The sequence below is a fragment of the Penicillium malachiteum genome (assembly GCF_028827825.1).
Source record: "Penicillium malachiteum strain IBT 17515 chromosome Unknown utg000002l:1.0-8849297.0:1.0-8852440.0, whole genome shotgun sequence".
Classification (NCBI taxonomy): Eukaryota; Fungi; Ascomycota; class Eurotiomycetes; order Eurotiales; family Aspergillaceae; genus Penicillium; species Penicillium malachiteum.
The window spans coordinates 4,804,345-4,822,385 of record NW_026643095.1 but is presented as its reverse complement, the minus strand read 5'-3'; the positions used below and the strand labels follow the sequence as shown (position 1 = coordinate 4,822,385).

The 18,041-nt window shown below is 45.7% G+C and overlaps 7 protein-coding genes across 7 annotated transcripts; 2 read left to right on the top strand and 5 right to left on the bottom strand.

Annotated features, from left to right (window-relative positions):
- Nucleotides 1-58: 58 nt before the first annotated feature.
- N7483_004794 (uncharacterized protein) lies at nucleotides 59-2,848 on the bottom strand (the record flags this gene model as incomplete). Its single annotated transcript, XM_057088231.1, has 5 exons — nucleotides 59-324; nucleotides 396-596; nucleotides 653-891; nucleotides 942-1,367; nucleotides 1,431-2,848. The coding sequence occupies 5 exons, from the start codon at nucleotides 2,846-2,848 to the stop codon at nucleotides 59-61; spliced, it is 2,550 nt and encodes an 849-aa protein (XP_056948060.1).
- A 772-nt stretch (nucleotides 2,849-3,620) lies between these two features.
- On the top strand, nucleotides 3,621-4,340 carry N7483_004793 (uncharacterized protein; the record flags this gene model as incomplete). Its single annotated transcript, XM_057088230.1, has 1 exon — nucleotides 3,621-4,340. One exon carries the CDS (start codon nucleotides 3,621-3,623, stop codon nucleotides 4,338-4,340), a length of 720 nt encoding a protein of 239 aa, XP_056948059.1.
- A 159-nt stretch (nucleotides 4,341-4,499) lies between these two features.
- N7483_004792 (amino acid transporter) lies at nucleotides 4,500-5,746 on the bottom strand (the record flags this gene model as incomplete). The annotated part of the gene is made up of 4 exons (XM_057088229.1): nucleotides 4,500-4,985; nucleotides 5,049-5,378; nucleotides 5,431-5,450; nucleotides 5,500-5,746. 4 exons carry the CDS (start codon nucleotides 5,744-5,746, stop codon nucleotides 4,500-4,502), a joined length of 1,083 nt encoding a protein of 360 aa, XP_056948058.1.
- An 8-nt stretch (nucleotides 5,747-5,754) lies between these two features.
- On the bottom strand, nucleotides 5,755-6,582 carry N7483_004791 (amino acid transporter; the record flags this gene model as incomplete). Its single annotated transcript, XM_057088228.1, has 4 exons — nucleotides 5,755-5,877; nucleotides 5,939-6,011; nucleotides 6,063-6,162; nucleotides 6,411-6,582. The coding sequence occupies 4 exons, from the start codon at nucleotides 6,580-6,582 to the stop codon at nucleotides 5,755-5,757; spliced, it is 468 nt and encodes a 155-aa protein (XP_056948057.1).
- A 3,039-nt stretch (nucleotides 6,583-9,621) lies between these two features.
- On the top strand, nucleotides 9,622-10,413 carry N7483_004790 (uncharacterized protein; the record flags this gene model as incomplete). Its single annotated transcript, XM_057088227.1, has 3 exons — nucleotides 9,622-9,694; nucleotides 9,761-9,993; nucleotides 10,054-10,413. 3 exons carry the CDS (start codon nucleotides 9,622-9,624, stop codon nucleotides 10,411-10,413), a joined length of 666 nt encoding a protein of 221 aa, XP_056948056.1.
- Nucleotides 10,414-10,593: 180 nt separating this feature from the next.
- N7483_004789 (uncharacterized protein) lies at nucleotides 10,594-12,267 on the bottom strand (the record flags this gene model as incomplete). The annotated part of the gene is made up of 6 exons (XM_057088226.1): nucleotides 10,594-10,662; nucleotides 10,724-11,332; nucleotides 11,439-11,458; nucleotides 11,569-11,979; nucleotides 12,042-12,144; nucleotides 12,199-12,267. The coding sequence occupies 6 exons, from the start codon at nucleotides 12,265-12,267 to the stop codon at nucleotides 10,594-10,596; spliced, it is 1,281 nt and encodes a 426-aa protein (XP_056948055.1).
- A 1,059-nt stretch (nucleotides 12,268-13,326) lies between these two features.
- N7483_004788 (NADP-dependent malic enzyme) lies at nucleotides 13,327-15,507 on the bottom strand (the record flags this gene model as incomplete). Its single annotated transcript, XM_057088225.1, has 5 exons — nucleotides 13,327-14,377; nucleotides 14,498-14,846; nucleotides 14,916-14,994; nucleotides 15,115-15,334; nucleotides 15,434-15,507. 5 exons carry the CDS (start codon nucleotides 15,505-15,507, stop codon nucleotides 13,327-13,329), a joined length of 1,773 nt encoding a protein of 590 aa, XP_056948054.1.
- Between the last annotated feature and the right edge of the window lie 2,534 nt (nucleotides 15,508-18,041).

Sequence of the window (18,041 nt, the reverse complement as noted above, 5' to 3'; positions counted from 1 at the left end):
GGCTATCGCCGAACATTTATGAGCATTTCTTGTTCATGTTAAGCTTTTATTTCTCGATCTAGAAGGAGGATGGGTCTGGCAGATCGGAGAACCAGCTGGCGATATCAGGCATGTCGAATCGCCCGAGGAATCCGAATTCGTCCTGACCTTGACCGATTTCATCCCAACTTACTAGTGGATTGATACCTGGTACATCTTTCTGAAAGCCCGAGGGCTCAGATTCATGCATTGAGGCTTCGGAGGGTTGGGCAGCCGCTTCAGTCCTGGGAGCTCGCCTCTGATGCGATTGACCGGTGAATGGTTGGCTGTTCTCGCTGACAGAAGCTGTATAGTATAATTAGTATTTGTCAACGAATAGATAATTCGAAAATTGACGCATGTCGCGATGCACATACAGTTGTAATTGTGCACGATATGATCATGCGTGACTTGAAGAAATTGGAGCGAGCTTCGCGCAGAAATGCTGAAAGGTGCCATGTGAATGAGAATCTTTTCGCATTTGCGCCACGTGTCGGCGACAGTGCGCAGATCTATTTGATTCAGAATGGCGCTGCAGGAATGAGACATAATAAGGACAAATCCGGCTGTGGATGTATCTGTTATGCCCGTATTAGCTTCATGTATCACCAAGGGTTAATGTAGCTTCACCTACAGAATCCATTGTACCACCAGGCATCTGTGACTGACGTCTGGTATGTCTCGTATACTAGCGATACTAGTTCGATGGCTGATTTCACGCAGGCCACGGCGCAGTTCACGGATGTGGATGTGTAAATGACACTCTTCTCGGGTCGACTGGTGCTTTTTCTGGGTTCTGTAAGACCGATTCGTTCTTCGGAACAGACTTGTGTAAACATCGGGCGATACAATAACAAGCGAAGATGGATGCATCTGAATCAGGTTAGCAGAGGGTATCTATCGGTAAAGAAAGAAGATGCTACCTTGCTCGTAAGACGTTCCGTTGGCGCTGAAGCACTGGTGAAGAGTGAACAGAGCCTAAAGGCTGTGCAGTGGTCCAGTTGAGCATTGGAGGAATCTGAGCCTCATAAGCCGAAAGCTTATCATCTAGCTCCATCATCAAATCCAAGCTGTTTTGTCGGACACCAGTAACAGATATACTGCGATGGTGATCTGCACGACCCTGCCATGCATTATAGACATCTGCTAGGATAGATTCGAGGATCTCGTAAAGTTCAATAGTGGAAACATAGAATGTGAGATATCCTAGTTCATGATCGCAAGGCTGTTCACTGAGAGCGCATGGGTCTTCACAGTGGGAAGATGGCCGCATAGCTGGAGGAGGGACAGGGCGAACAGGCAAAATATGAGATGTCATGCTTGGTCGACCATATGTCATGCTCACGATCCTATGAAATTGGTTAGCGAATCTACTATCACGAAAAAATGACACCTAGGAAGTGTGCTCTCACATATCCATCATGACACATCCATGCCAAGTTCGACACCGCACCTCTTTTTCTAGAGGGCTTATCGACTTCTGTGTCGGGGCTTCATATAAACCCAGTCCTTGAGCGACTCGGCAAGCTAACCCGATTGAATTCCAGCATCGATTCGGATAGGGCGTACTCTGGAGAAGGAGTGCCACGATAAGCAAAGTTTGAACCACGCCGATTGTACATCTATCAAGTAGGTCTAGACCGACGAACCGCTTAGCCCGAAGGAAGAATGTGTATGCAGCTGTTTCACGTTCCCCAGCAGGAATATCCGAAAAATGGCAGCTCAGAGCAAAGATTGTGTTCAAAGCGCAGTGAAAGACAATCGACTGGGGGCCGGAGTCAAATGAGCCTCCCAGACCAATATTTAACTGGGGCAAATTGGGTTTCGGCCACCTAGATGACCCCCAAAGGTTCTCATATGCCTTCTCAAAACTTGGCCGGTGAAAAAAGGGATAAAGACAATGGACTCTTTCCCAGTAGCACTCAAGTAAATGATCAGCCAATGGCCGTGGTGGTAGGGAAAAATCGCTGAATTGAAACCCTGGCGGAGTGGTCGTAGTGTTCAGATCTTGCCAAAGTCCTGTATTTTGGTCTAATAAACTAGAAGGCTCACGGTCGATACCTTTCAGATTTTGCCCATGTGATTGAATAGGTATCGAATTCCTCGCAAGACGCATGAACGAGGCTGCAGAGGAGTTACCGTAGTATTGTTCTCTAGGCGAGTCATTGCAGTCACCATCATCTGCAACTGATATTGCGCCCATTGCCGTAACACTGCCATGAGAGTTCAGTGGAGACGGGTATAAGCACGCGCCTATCGGGGGTGGCTGTATAGGTCCCCGGGATTGCAGACTTCCCTGCAACAAGGTGTTGCTTTGTCCGGGGCCCGTTCTCGTTGATTGAGAATTAATAGGTGACAGAATTGGCTGCGGGGCCGCTGGTGTCGGAATAGGTGTTGATGAGTGTCGCAAAGCAGGCTGAGTGCCTAAACCGAGTAATCCCTCCGCCGCAACGGAAGTTTTGGACTCCGCGTCCAATTCACTCGCGTTTGATTCGGCCTCGTTAGTGCCATCAGTGGTTTTATTTTCTCCTTCATGGACAGTTTGAGGCGCAGGCGGGACCGAGACTCCGTTCTGAGTACACGCTTCTTCAAGCTCTCGAATACGGTCATGGAGTATCTTTAAATATGCATCATTGCTTGCCGAGCGAGCATTTTCAATTTTATAAACACATCGATCAATTGGGTACGATCGTCGGGAACAAGGTCCACATATTGGTTTTTCGCCATCGCACCGCACTTTCTTTTCTCGACATGTTTCGCATGCGAGTGCGATCTTTCGGCGACGAGGGGTACCTCGTTTGTTTCTTGCTGAATTATTTCTAGTAGACATAACAAAGCAGGTGATCATTCAATAGTGGCGCATTCTTCGGATCCAGGCTGGTGCAGATGTGGGCTTCCGTTGAAATCACCCCATACAATCATATATGATGACCCCACTTTGTCTAAGTTCAATTCAAGTCAGGTCATGAGTTAAATGCATCAATAAGCTCACGGACTCACGGACATGCAGGTGAAGGACTCAGGAGAGACAAAGTCATCAAGTTGCGACCGGAACCAACCCGGATGACGTCACGTGATTATATTGTGTCGTCGAGTACCCCTGTCGCATGATGGATATTCCTTATTTCAAAAGAGAGGAAATTTGAACATATTTTCAGAGCGAACACAAGGAAGACCAGCCTGCTATTCAGGGTTGTGGTTGGAAAACAAGATGTGAAGATTATCTGCCAAGTGTAGACTCGCGAGATGCACCCGGAATGCACCCGGACTACGCGAAGTATCGGCTTCATTCCGGAGTGGACAAATCTCAGGGGCCTTTAACATCGCTAATGTCGCAAGCCAAAATTGAGACAGGCCATGATCAGCAGACCTTGGAAGGTCAAAGAGATTTAGTACTAATCTAGGTCCCAACATTACCGACGTGCCATCTGTCCTTAATCCCTGCCGATCGTCGGGATCGGGACACACAATGTCCCCGAACAGGAAGCGAGCTTCTTGCTTGCAATTATCACCTCCATATATCACACACCTCGTGAAGTGAGAAGTCTTGATACCTTGACACTCCAAACTGATGTCTCTTCGTTGAACCAATCGGAAATAATATGTCGGCCGATCAGCTAATAGTATCACCCCACCATTCATCCAAGGGATGCTGCAACGGGAAAAGTGTCACACGCCAATACACCAAGAAGCGAACATCTATTGAAGATGGACTACAATGGGGATCTGATCCCAGCTTTTGCTTCCATGGTTTTTCTCGCCCGATTGGAACATGGACAGAAGACCGACTTGTCCGAAACCTGCTACGCGACATGGCCTGCATGTTTAGCGGCGTCGACATCGACGGCAACTTGGATATCAAAGCGTTAAATTATCCCGTCAACTGGCTTTTTGATTCAAGGAATCCAATGATTCTCAAGCCAGAACAAGCTTCTTCAACAAAATCTAGAGCTGTTCTCTCCACCATCCAATCTACCATCCCATCAACGTTGTCTTTCGCGCCAACAACCACAGTCCAACGAGTGAATGATGAAAATCCGCCAATCAAGAAGCAAAAATGTGTACAAGGGCCTGGTCAGGCTCTCTGTCACTGCCGGTCAGAGAAAAAGAGACGAGAGGCAGTCGGAAAAGGATATCACGATCTTGGTGAAATTGTTCCGGGGCTTGCGAACAATAATTTTACGAGAAAGTATGTTCTGGATAAAACAGCGAAATATGTCCAGGAATTAGTACTGGGTAATCAGAAGTTGCGACAAGAACTGGAATCTCTAGAACAAGAGGAGAAGGATATAGGGATGCTGTTCAAATTTGCTCACGATTGATGAACTTTGTATATGTACACAAGTGCTTGAATGAACTCGGGATGATTGCGATGAAAAGAAATATATATAACGTTGAGAAACTATGTACAATTGAACACTGGTATGACAAAAATAACCTGTGGACAGTGCTCCTTGAGCTGAATCGCCGTTTCCGTTGGGCTATCTAGGCTCCAAGCGCCTTTCCTCGACTTGAACCTCCATCACTGGTCCCATATAATGTTTCCGACCCCATCCGAGATAATAGAATACGGCAAGAATCACCGCTGAGATAAATATGACCGAGCTCCAATTCATCTTAGAGAGCGGAGGGTGATTTTCATTAGGCCAGAACCCAAAAATAACGGCGACTGAACAGAATACCAGTGCCACGATATTGTTCAATATTCCCAGCAGACCTCGTACCCGAAAGGGACCCCAGGTAAGTCCCTTATTTGGGTCCTGACCAGGCTCACGGATGTCACCCTTGATTCTTCTATACAGCAGTAGTGACAACGGCATAATATATGAGAAAAAGAAAGCCTCCATAGTCAACGATAAGACTATACTTAGCACTTCAGAAGATCCGATATTGATGAGACCGACCAGACCTGCAGTGACGACAATGATGACAGTACTGTGAAAAGGTACTGCGGTTCGTTGATCAAGCTATCCCAGTAAATTGAGGTTAGAACCGCATCAATTATGTCTTTCGAGTGTGATCGATCATACCTGATATACCCATCGCCAACCTGGAATAGCTCGTTCCCTCGAAAAGGCCCACAGCATTCGACTTCCGGATGAGATACCACCTAGTCCACAACATACTGACATGACAGCCATCAAAGTTGAAAGTACTATCGCAGCTCCCTGACTCCCGGTAGAATTTTGAATAATTTGCATGAAGGGGTATGTCGCTTGTGATTTCACAATTGCCGACAGATCTCCCGCTGTAAATAGAAAAGCGATCATCATCGCGAAGCCGAGGATTCCGTTGATGACGATAGCGAATAGCATGGATTGTGGTACCACAAGACTGCTATTAGCCACTTCTTCCGCCATCTAGAATTATGTTAGTATCACACTAAAATTAGAGCCTTAGATAATGACTGACATGTACAACACCGTCCGTACCTAAGAAAAGGTCAGTAAGGTACTGGGTAGGAGTCAAAAATGATCTTACCGAGAAACATGGAGATCGTTCCTTTAAGACCAACAAAGGCTGCCATCGTGACATCGGACCAACCGCCAAAGTTGAAAGTTTGGATAAATACTGATCTTGCGTCTGCGCGAGGGCCAAGATAGACCATAGGTATGAGGAATGCAAAAAACCCAAGCACATGAACAATGCCAATGAATACTTCTAGCACAGGTAGAATCATACCAAACCACATGCTAAAGATAGAACATGTTAGTAGAAGACCCCACATTATTAATGTTACATGCCACCCTTTTGGCTCGTAATCTGGATGGTTGATTGCAAATGTGCTCTGAAAAATGCTTCCAGCTGTATAGATGGTTCCTGTTGAGCCCGCAGTCCATGCAATAATGCAAATAGAGCCTGTGACATTATTTTATCTTAAGATTGGATTTTTTTGAGGACATTGATTGTATGCACTTACCAGTAATGTGGCTGAAAAAGCGGGTCGAAGACTTGGGAGCAAGTATACTAGTCCAGTGGTATTGTCCACCAGCCTGATGCAATTTATTAGCAGAACAACTAGTACCCAGAGCTAGTTGCTATACCTTACCGAGGGAATCATGCTTGCAAGCTCTCCGAGTGCAATGAAAATGCTGATAAATGCCATCCAAACCGCGATGAACCCATAGACCAGTCCAGCTGGTCCTCCACTGAGGTATAGGTAAGTGTCTCTCACCAATTCATGAGGGTAAAACACAAAATCATACTTCGTAAGTGGGATTCCCATATAGCTGAGTTCTCGTTAGCATCTTCCATATGATAAAAATATGGATAGACGAACTTGATGACACCCTCCCATGTCAGCATCAAGCTGGAGGCAAATCCTACTGTACTTGCAAGCCCAAAACGTCTCTGATAAGGCGTTCAGTCAAAGAAGCTTTATGCGTGCTTACTCTTAGTATTTTCGAGGGCCCATACCTTCAGCACTTCCTTCTTCCCAACTCTTGCCAGTTCATATGCATCTTTGTTAGATAGAGCCACCCTATCCTGGTTATGGAATGAGTTTTCCTCTCCCACTCTCAATGGAATTTCAAGCTGATCTCCAGCTGGCGTGCACATCTTCATGTTGTATCATGTAGTTCAAAATAGAGATTTACACATGGATCGGAGCCAAGCAGTCGCTATGTATACGAAGTTTATAATGACGGGGATGCTTACAAAGAAAGAACATTTGAAGTGCATTCTTGATTCATCTAATTGTAGATACGAGCCTCCTTAGCAATTTTATGGCTGTGGTCTTGAGGTGTCACAGCCCGTAAGCTTCGTCGAGACAATAATCACTGGAGTGATACAGACGAGTAGTGACAGACTGAGGTATGTTGTACAAAGAAACACCAAAATTTCGGCCTAGCTGGGCTGTGAGAGATAGACTCTTGTTCTGTCGTACACATTTCTTCTGCTGATGGCGCGCCTGACAGTCAGATTCAAGTTGTGTATCTCAACCTCGAGATTATCTGCACCGCGATATGGAAATGATAGAGGGAACTTGAATGATGCAAGAATTAATTATATGTCTATGATTTCAACTGGGAAAGTGTGTCATAAAGTGAAATGAGTAGTCGGATTCGAGATTTCACTCATTCGGCAAAGCGGATAGCCTCCGGTCAGCAAAGCCTATAGGAGACATGTTATTTTTGTCGACTGAGAATTTACCTAGAGTAACTCTAAGGCCTCGGAGCTAAAGATATGGAAGCACATAGATTGAATTTTGGATCTTCCGTAGCTCTCCCTCATCTTCAATCAACTTGAGATATCCTCTGTAATATCAGATTTTACTACTCAAAGATGGCAGACCACAGTGCAACCCTAAAGGTTGTCTCTTTGTTTCTGCTCACTGTATCTATTGGAGTGGTAACAACATGCATTTTCACAAGTTGGACGCTACTGAGACGCAGATTCCTGGTTTTGACTCTTCTTATAGCAACTCTGGTTAGTATAGACCTGCGAATTTGCTTAGTTTTAGAATGTTAGCTAACATTCGCCCGCAGATATCCTCGACGGTTGCAACAGTGACAATTTCTCTAGCTGCGTCAAAGGGGTTGGGCAAATCATTGACTAAGAATTCTGAAGATAAATTATCGGAAACTTTGAAGTTAGTTTACATCACCGAGATTTTCCAAGTTCTGACGATTGGTCTTGGAAAACTGCCCTTTATGGTACTCTTCTATACAATCCTCTCGGGTAGCAACCTGATGGTTATTACGAGAAGCATCGCAGGAACTGGATTCTTCTTGCTGTTATGGGCATTGACGATGGTCATCGCCATATCACTTCAGTGTCAACTGCCCCAAGTCTGGGATTTAACGGGTCGATGTTTGAAATTGGTATGATTCTACGGAAGAATTTCATGCCAGCAGGTTACTTGGATTACATACTAACATACTATTGCAGACTGCACTATGGGAATACTTTAGCGTCACAAATATGATCATCGATGCTCTGCTTATCTTTGTGCCGAGCTTCTTAATATGCCAACTCCGGATATCGATGCGAAAGCGACTGATGGTAATTGGATGTCTGAGTGTTCGAATATTGTCAGTCTCACAGCTCATAATTTTTGAGTCTTAGTTACTCGACCTGAATTCCTTATTGACCGTTCTTAAACTTTTAGGGATATTATAGTGTCTGGCATTCAACTTCACTACGTTCACGGATTTGAAAGTTCTGGTCTTTCATTATCAACTAGTCTCTGGCCATGGATGATGTGCGGCCAGGCTCTTCAAACTGCAACAATTATTTCGACGTGCGTGCCGTTCCTTCGTGAATTCTTGGAGTCTTTCCCAAGTGGCATGTTCAAAGCGGCTGGAAGTGATCAATCAGGGATACCGTACGGATCGAGAGCTACAAGGCTTTTGGATAGTGATTCGGGTGGTCAAAGCAGGTCAGCAGAATTGGGTTATATTGATCATTCTGACAAAAATGTATTTCACCCATAGTATAACAGTTCTTACTGAAAGGAAAGTAATTTTGAAACAAATTCGCCGATCGAGACTTCAATATTCCGAAAGACAACTTGGAACTTTCATCTCGCTATCGCAGCTGGAGGTGGCGCAGCAGCAATCCGCACTGGAGTTAACTTTTCATCACTCCTGTATTCAATGGGGCTGGCGATCGCAGCGGCGACCACTGCAAATATCATGGCAACTGAGAGACGCATGTTGCAGTTGAGGCGGCAGACACAAAACTAAAGCTGGGTTAGTGAAGCCTAGATGTGCAGAGACGCGTCTGTACTGTACTTAAGAACTGTAGGGCCGATGAAAAGAAGACTCTGCCTGTTTTAAGCCCTGCGGCCTAGTTTTTGAAGCTACCTATTCAGTGAGATTTTGTTTGTCTTATCAGGTGTGCCAGTGCTGAAGATGACATCGATTTCGGTCCTGGGAAACAGCGGAAGTAGCGCGATGCTTATTGCTCAAATATGGACTGGCAAATAGCCTTTTTGTCTTAAGGCCTTCCTTTTGTTCCTATTACTGAGTATCACAGACCTTATGTCGAGGCGATGCAAACCTTCAAGGTTGGATATGTGAGACCAGGACGCCCGGACAGGGTCCTCAATCTTCAACTTGGCTGGCCTAATAGCAGAATTATAACTGATGGCTTATCACACAACTAACTGAAGCCCTCCATCTTATGAGGGCCTAAAATCAATGTGGTTACACTGATTAAAGGGCCAACGCATAGCTACAACTAGCAGTGCGACTACCTTTCTCGTGTGACCAAACCCGAGAATATTATTTATCAATATCCTCTATATGAGATCATAGAGTTTGGAATAGAGCTAGCGAATATGTAAGCTTTATGCTCGCCGTATTTGATAGGAATTATAATACGCACATATGCGTTGATGCGTTGTTCATGCGCTCGGTTATTTGGAAATTACCACTCCTTTTAGCTGTCCCGAGTCTCTTGGCCCCAGGATGTCATTCAAGTATCAGAAAATCAGCACAGATGCCTATTATGATGTTGGGCAAAGCTCCCAAAAAGATGGAGATATGGACGACCTTGGTTTACGGCTACGCTCAACATTGAGATCTTGGGGAGCGATATCACTAGTCGTCCCACTTTTCATATCCCTAGGATTTAATTTATGGTTAATATTTTGGCAATATGGAGCTGCTGATCCAGGCGAGGAGACAAAATCATGCAATACCCCAGAATTTCAAAGGTCACCTTACAGTAGGTAATCCTCTATCCAAGTTCTGACCCCTGACAGGACGCACTGGCTCTAACTTAACTGTCTTACTAGCCGGTCTCGCATTCGATGTTCCAGTTCCATACTTCCAGAGCACAGAATACAACAGTGAGAATCAAACACTCTCGGATGAGCTGTGGGAAAGCTTGAGTCTCGATGGCATGGTTATTGCGCCAACAAATGAATGGATTCAAGAAAAAGGCCTTCCTGAATCATGGCCATTTCCTTGGGATCCATCGAATAGGAGAATCTACTTCCTGAAAGTGTATCATCATATTCACTGCCTAGTAAGTATGAATCTCATTTAGCTCTCACTCATCTCAGTGCTAATAGTATACTCCTTTTAGAGAATCCTACGAAGGTCATTTAAGAAACTCGGTTCTGGACAAGGAAACTATACAGAGATGTCTCACCATGTGGAGCACTGCCTCGATACGTTGCGACAGGACCTCATGTGCAAGGCTGATGATACCCCTATGCCATCGTTAAAGCACTTCAATGGAGCTGGTGAGGGTCAAGTAATGAAATGCAAGAACCTCGAGAAGCTGTTCGCTTGGGCAAAGCATCCGGATCGTGATGCTTGCTATAGACGACTCAGTGAATTTGACCCACCTTCTAACACTATTGAGCGGTATGCATTTTGCTCACCGGACAGTCAATATTTCCCAATCATGACTCAATACTTTGAAGAATGGGGACATTCATGACTCAGAACTCCCATTGATAACTTGCGGAATATGAACAGTTGAATGGTGTTAAGTTGCCATAGCCCACCATGATTGTAAAAAATTCCAATATTATTCCGAGATTGTAAGATTAAGACAGAAAAAGCTCTATATGTAACAAATTTCAATCCTGGAGTTGACCTCCCAACACCAGTAGTAATTCTATGACAAGGCTGGAGCAATAGTCGCCAAACCATTTGCCAATCGCCGAATCTGACGAGCATAATATGTCTATCAAACGAAGTAATCAGCCAAAAACCCTAGTCGTCAAAATCGTCTTAAAGTAACTCACCGTCTCAGCTCCAGCCCCAATAAGATTCCTCGGTAACCACTGTGCATAGAACGGCGTCGGCGCCTTATTCAAATAACAAACCGCCTCCTCATCCCCAACAGTCTCATCAAGTAATCTCAACGGAAACCCAGGTTCAACAGCAGCCGGTCTCCCGATACCAACAAGATCACACGCTCCATCCCGAATCGCCGACTCGGCACCGACACGGCTCCGGAATCCGCCCGTCAACATCAACACGAGACCAGGATACCGCATCCTAACCTCCTTGGCGAATTCAAGGAAAAATGCCTCGCGTGCAGACGTGCGCTCGGACTTGGGCTCCTGATTGACAGGGCCTGAGTTCTCGTTCTGGGTATCCCGGTGCGCCATCATGAGGGGATCTTCGTACGTTCCGCCACTGATCTCCATGAAATCGATCCCCGCATCAACGAGGAGCCCGATCTGCGTCATTGTTTCTTCAAATGTGGCGCTGCTGTGATCTGCGGAATTGAGCTTGATACCGATGCAGAAGGTTGCGGGGACCACTTTGCGGATTTCGGTGAGGAGCTCTAGTACGAAGCGGGCGCGTTTGGCGGGTGTGCCGCCATACTCATCGGTGCGAAGGTTGGTCTAGATCTGTTAGTTGGTGTTTTCTTTCCGAGTCTTTTTCTTCCGCTGTTTAGAATTATTTGGGGAATTGGTTTACACCGGGGTATGGGAGAGGTTAGGGATGTACCTTTGCGTTGAGGAATTGATCTAGAAGGATCGAATGGGTCAGCGAGTTCATCTCCGAGATATTCCATACGAGCTCGTATGAAAAAGTAAACTTGAAGGACTCAGAATAGTATTGGAAATTGTGGACATACCAATCAGATACCCATGTGCGCCATGTAACTCTATCCCCGAGAACCCAGCATCGGCCATCAACCGTGCCGCATCCACAAACTGCCGAATAACACTCTCGATATCAGCTCGCGACATCTCCCGAGGTGTTGTCCATGCTATACAGGCGATTAATCTTTCGACTAGCCCATTTCCAAGATTGATTGGCACCGCGCTTGGCGCAAGGGTGTTTGCGAAAATGCCTCGATGACCCGCTATCCGGAATGACTGACGGCCTGGATGACAGATCTGGACGATGGCGGGCGTGCCGTGCTTTTGGCATGTATCTGCGTAAAGTTTCCATTCGGCAATTAGGTCGGTCTCGCCTTTGTATTCGCTGTGCAGAGCGGGATCAAATGGACTGCCCAGGTGGTTGACGTCGACTTGGACGTTTCCTTTGGGATTATGTTAATGTTTGCTTTGTGTGGCAAAGGGGAATGATTGATGTGTGGGTTACCGGTTAGAATACTGCCCCATCCACCCTGGGACCATTGTGCATATGCATCTGAGAGAGTCTTGTTTGGTTTGTTGTCCCTGGCTATCATCTCAGCCATCGCTGCCTATGGTTTTCTGCGTTAGTGAGCTGCCGTCCTGTGGTTTTGGGCTGGACATACCTTGGAAAGTCGGTTCGGTAGAACCAGTCCACAAGGGAGCTGAACGGGGTCAGCTAATGGAGAAGGCATTTCTTCTCTGGATATCAATATAATTCGATCTTCTTCAATGACCCCAGATATCTAGAGTATATGCAGGGATTAGGTGTGTCTGTGATTGGTCGAAGCACGACAACTTTGTTGTGCCTGTAGAGGCTTATCAGATCAGGATTTCAGACGAAAGGATTTAATTCTTTAAGATAGAATGAAATAAGCTTATTTTTCCTTCCTTTTCATATATAGAGCTTCAATTGAAAATCTCTTCTAGTATCCATACTATTGACGCCTCGTTCCAGGAATCATGCCGTACCTCGGCCCTTAGTCAGGGCGGATTGATCAATGCACCGAATCTTCATTGTGGATCAAGGTTGAAAAAGTGGACCTTGACCAATCAAGTTTCTGAAAATCAATTCTGCAGGCCCGCTGAACCCTTTTAGAGGTTGTGAAATTTGGTTTGAATGGGGACTCGGTGATTTTAGTTCCTCCGTCCACATGTGCTTGCAAAGACATGCGGGGTTGATTAAGTTCAGCCTGAGTGTCACTTAAGCTCCGAGTCCAGGCTGTTTTGATGATTTAGAACACATAGATGAAGGACTCAGGCTCAGAGTGGGTGCCTTCAAGTTAACCTTAGGCCTCGGCCTCAGGCTGCTTTGTATGTACGATGTAGTAATTACAAGATCTAATTTTCCCTAGAATTACAAGGCATTCTACAGTATCTCAAAGATTGATGCAGTCATGTTCAAATGTTGATAATATGTTCAATTTTATTCATCAAATGATGATACTATCCTAAACCCAATGCATAGGACACTCAAATGCGAGAATCAAAAACAATGAAAGGGTATTCCAAATGAGAAAGTCCAAATGTCCGTGTCCATCCCGAAAAAAAAAAAAAGCCGAAAAACAAAAGAGCGCGCTCGAAACCAGAAAATGAAGTACGTTTTAAAAAAAAAAAAGTAAAGGGCATGTAAGTCAATCACGGAATCATCCTAAGCGGGTAGAACGATTAGAATGATCATCTTCAAAGGGTATTGATGATGTGAAGATGGTGATGAGACGTGATGAGAGTCTTACAGCTTGGCATTCTTCTCCTCAGTAGGTGAGGAACCACCCATCAGGGGGGGTGAGGGAACCCAGGCTAGAAAGCAAGTGGCCGACCTCACGCTCCAGAGAGCGGACCTCGGTGTGAGGATCGTACATGCGAGACTTGATCCAGTTGTCCAGATCGGAGTCGCTCATGTTGCGCAGACCAGTCTCACGGTCAACATCGTCGGCCTGAGCAGCGCGGATGACGTTGCGGGCAACGACAACGCTGACCTCGCGGATGCGAGTGATGTCGGGGTAGAGCAGACCGCGCTCCAGCTCCTCGGCGGTCAGAGCCTTGGAAATGGCCTCACCGGAGGCGTAGATCATGCTGTCGGTGACACGGACGGCCTTGGACAGAATGCTGCCCAGACCGATACCGGGGAAGACATACATGTTGTTACCCTGGCCGGGGTAGTAAGTGCGGGTCTCACCAGTGGAGTTGGTGAAAGTGTGGTTGGGGAAAGGAGAGCCAGAGGCGAAGAGGCAGCGACCGTCAGTGTTGACAACGGCGGTCTGGAAGTCACACTCGGACTTGGAGGAGGGGTTGGAGAGAGGGAAGACGATGGGGGTGGTGTTCCAGTCAGCCATCTTGCGGAGGATCTCGGGGGTGAAAACACCACCGATGGTGGAGAGACCCATCAGGATAGTGGGCTTGACGTGGTCGATGACCTCCTCCAGGGTCTTGAATTGAGCGCCGTTGTTGTTCTGGCGGGCGAAGTAGACCTTGTGGTCAGCGAGCTTGTCACCACGGTCGGCGGTGACGAGACCCTTGGTGTCAACGAGGTAGAAGCAGTTGCGAGCATCCTCCTCGCTCATACCCTCACGGACAAAGAAGTCGACAATCTGCTTGGCGACACCGACACCGGCGCTACCAGCACCGAAGAAGACGGCACGGTGCTCCTTGCAAGGAAGACCAGAGCGCTTGACAGCGTTGATAACACCACCGAGAATGACGGCACCGGTACCCTGGATGTCATCGTTGAAGCAGGTGTAGGTATCACGGTAACGCTCCAAAGCGGGGAAGGGGTTCTTGAAATCCTCAAACTGAATGACAATACTACAATTCAAGCTACCGTTAGTATATGATCGTCATATGCAAAAATAGAACCCTGGGGAAACCCGGAACCCGGGGAAGGATTCGGAGAGATCGCCCCGGGATAACACGAAATGGACTTACCCAGGCCAGCGCTCGGTGAGAGCAGACATCAACTCATCCAAGAACTCCCGCTCCTCCTCGGCGCTAATCTTGTCACGGCGAGATCCCATGTACAGCGGGTCTTCCCGGAGAGTCTTGTTACTGGTGCCCAGATCCAGGGTCAGCGGCAAAGTAGCCTCGGGACGAATACCCGCACAGGCCGTGTAAAGCGCCAACTTGCCAATGGGAATACCCATGCCGTTAATACCCAAATCACCCAATCCGAGGATACGAGATCCATCAGTGATACATGTGATCTCCACATTGTTCTGGGGCCAATTGGCGATAACTGCGGCCAAGTTGCCACGATCTTCCCAGCTCAGGTACATACCTATATTGAAATTGTTAGTTTTCTCTCTCCGGTTCTATTTCGTCATGAGTCATGTCGATCTTGGCTTACCCTCTGGGGTTTGGTAAATCTCAGACCATCTTTGGCAAGCCTCGCCAACAACGGGAGTGTAAATGAGGGGAGTCAACTCCTGCAGGGATTTGTTAGTTTTTTGTGTTCCCAATTGTACGAGCATTCTCTTCTAGTGCATAATTCAATGAACCCAACTCCATAGAGTCTATTCTTTGATTGTCACTGATTCGTAACGTACCCGAAGGTGGTCGTTGACCATACGGTAGAACAGATGGACATTGTTCTTGCGCAGGTTCTGCAAGTAAAGGAACTTCTCGATTTCGGTGTTCTTCAGACCCAACTGAGCGAGGCAGCGAGTCTTCTGGGTTTCATAGCTCTCGGAGCGAGGAGGAGTCAGGCCGTAAGTGCGCAGGTACTTGCGAATGTACGAAGGGTTTGCGGTATCATAGTTGGCATCTCTATTAAAACGTAGATCAACGTTAGTGGGACTTGCGAACTAATATACAGATGAAAGACTTTATAGAGAAATTCTGATCGTTTTTTTTTCATTGACATACGAAGGAGCAGTAGAGTGACTCATGAATGGGGTCGCATGGACCGGCCGGCTTTGTTGAGGAGAGAATCGAGCCATTGTGTCAGACGAAGAGCGAAGTAGCTTAGTCGTCGAGGCAGAAGAAGAATGATAGAAAGAAGAGAGATGGGGCGAGCTTCGTGTGATTTTATGTGCTCGAGCTAAGAGGCTAGCCTTCCCCTGGGTCATTTGAGCGCACATCCTCCAGGACATTCCGACAGAGGCAAAGAGGGAATTAGCCGGGGCCATGACCGCGTGTCGAGGACAAGGCCACTCAGTAAAAACAGAGACATGATTTGGGGGTGTTCGGGAAGAGTCGGGGATGGCACAAAGGGATGGGGACACCCAGGAGGTCGAGATGTGGATATTTCGGTGATGACAGCGAACCGTTGTGCTTGAATTGCCCGGTGGAATCTGGATCCCTCACAAAGCTTCTTTTCTTATTCGGGAAGCAGATCCAGCAAGGGAGTTGTGTGTATCATGATGTGGACCCGGAGTACCCAGTTCTCAGTAATTGCGGAGGTTCATGACCTATAATATTGCTTCAAATGAAGTTTTTTGGTATGAAAAATATTATTAACATGGATCAAGAATCAATGGATTTGGTAATGAACCCTCGAATATTCCCTAATTAGAACAATTTGAATTTAATTGAATTTAATTAACTATAAAATGTGTTCAATATTGTTGCAGATCTATTACTATGCCCCTATATAGGAATAGAACTTACACGGTAGACTGCGTCCTGACTTGCGGGATTTTTTTTTCTGACCCTGCAGATTGTCATTCCAAGAAAGAAATCTACACGGTACAGCTCAAACTGAATTCCGACTCGCGTGGGCTCAAAATATCTCAAAGATTTTAACTGGTCGATGATGCCGGGGAGGACTAGTGATGGATCCCGCCCAGCCATCCGCCTCCACTTCAGCGAGCTTCCAGAGCCGCAGATAGTGCCGAAGTGGATACTTACTCGGTGCCAGAATTGATTACGGATTACGGAGTCACAGGCTAAAAAGATGAAACGAAAAAAAAAGAAAAAGGGTCAAATTCATAATTATTAATGATGGATGTTCTAGAAGACGGAGAAGCCGCTTTAGCCAGTAGAATATCTTGCTTATCGCCGATTTCCCCAACAGATAAATTGTACTCCGTATACTTCTATAATTCCTCACCGGAGAGTCCCCTCAGCGGGGGAAGTCGGTAAGCGGAGGCCGCCGTTTGCCTGGTGATACGGGAAATTTGATCGGAGAGGAGATGGTGAGGGGAAAAGAGATCAGACCGGTGACTTGTTTCATATTGCAAGGATAATAGTTTGATGTGAATGGTGTTTTCCGCCGGGTTACTACATCTAATGTTTTATTTATTATTTGATATGTTTTATTTTAGTATAGGAGTACGTATGTAGCATGACCCTGGATGAAATAGATGTACTTTTTTATAATTTTTATTTTATTTTAAATCTATTTTATTTTATTTTAATTATTTAAATAAATAAAATATCCAAAATATCCAAAATATCTAAATATCTAAAATATCCACCACCGCGTGTCGTTCGGCGGAACAAGAGAGATTATAAAGAATCTGATTGGATCCCTTGCCGGGTTCCCACGCATAGAATGATTTGAGTCTCGCCGAATATTCCCAACGGTTTGGGAAAAAGGCTTAGCCTGAGAAATACGCGTGTGTTCTGTCATGGATTTTCGTGTTTTATTCCCTCTTTTCGCTACATTTGCAACTTACTCTGCGTATGATATACCGATTTCTTGTATGACTCGTACCTGGTCTTCATTCTATTATGGACATTTGAGAATACCTAGGTATCTATTTACTACGCTGTAGAATTGATTCTATCTACACCGTATTATTTATTCATTAAAAATCAACAAAAATCAATTAAACTAGACTCCAGTATAGCAATTGTACTCCCTACTACTATGTAGTATCTATACTATGTAGTACTCTCTTCTCCTGTAGACTACTTCAAAACTTCAACTCCAATGTACCTTTAAAATGTACCTTTAATTCCTGACTCTGCATGCAAGAATACTATGCAGGGGCCCACATGGATCACAAATGGGTAAACTACTCAGTGCATAATTACTCCATCGGGTAAACTATGGATCACTCTTTCAACAAGTGGAGTTATTCGCAAGCCATTCCCTCCGTTGGGGATCCCGGCCGAATTATTATATACAAATTTCTTAAATCTCGGAATATGGGTCCAGGAGCACTGTGCTCCGAAGATGAAAATATTCTTCTATTGTTGAGTAAAGTCTCTGAAGTTCAGGATAAACGATATGGAGTACGGCATATCATCGTGTGATCACTTCCCGGAAGTATAACATAGACACTTCCAAGGTTCAATGTTTGAATGTTTCTCATGCAGGGTGGAAACTTCAGCCCTGGAATTTCCAGTCTGTTCAATATTCAAATATTCAAATATTCAACTAAGAATAGAACCATCTGGACCCAATCAATTATCCCTCAAAACTCAATCAGCCCTGCGGACCCTTGCAACCCGCTAGAGCTTCCCCAGATCGCCCCGATCGCCCCAATTTCTATACTTGTACTGACTTTGAATTCTATGTTTGCGA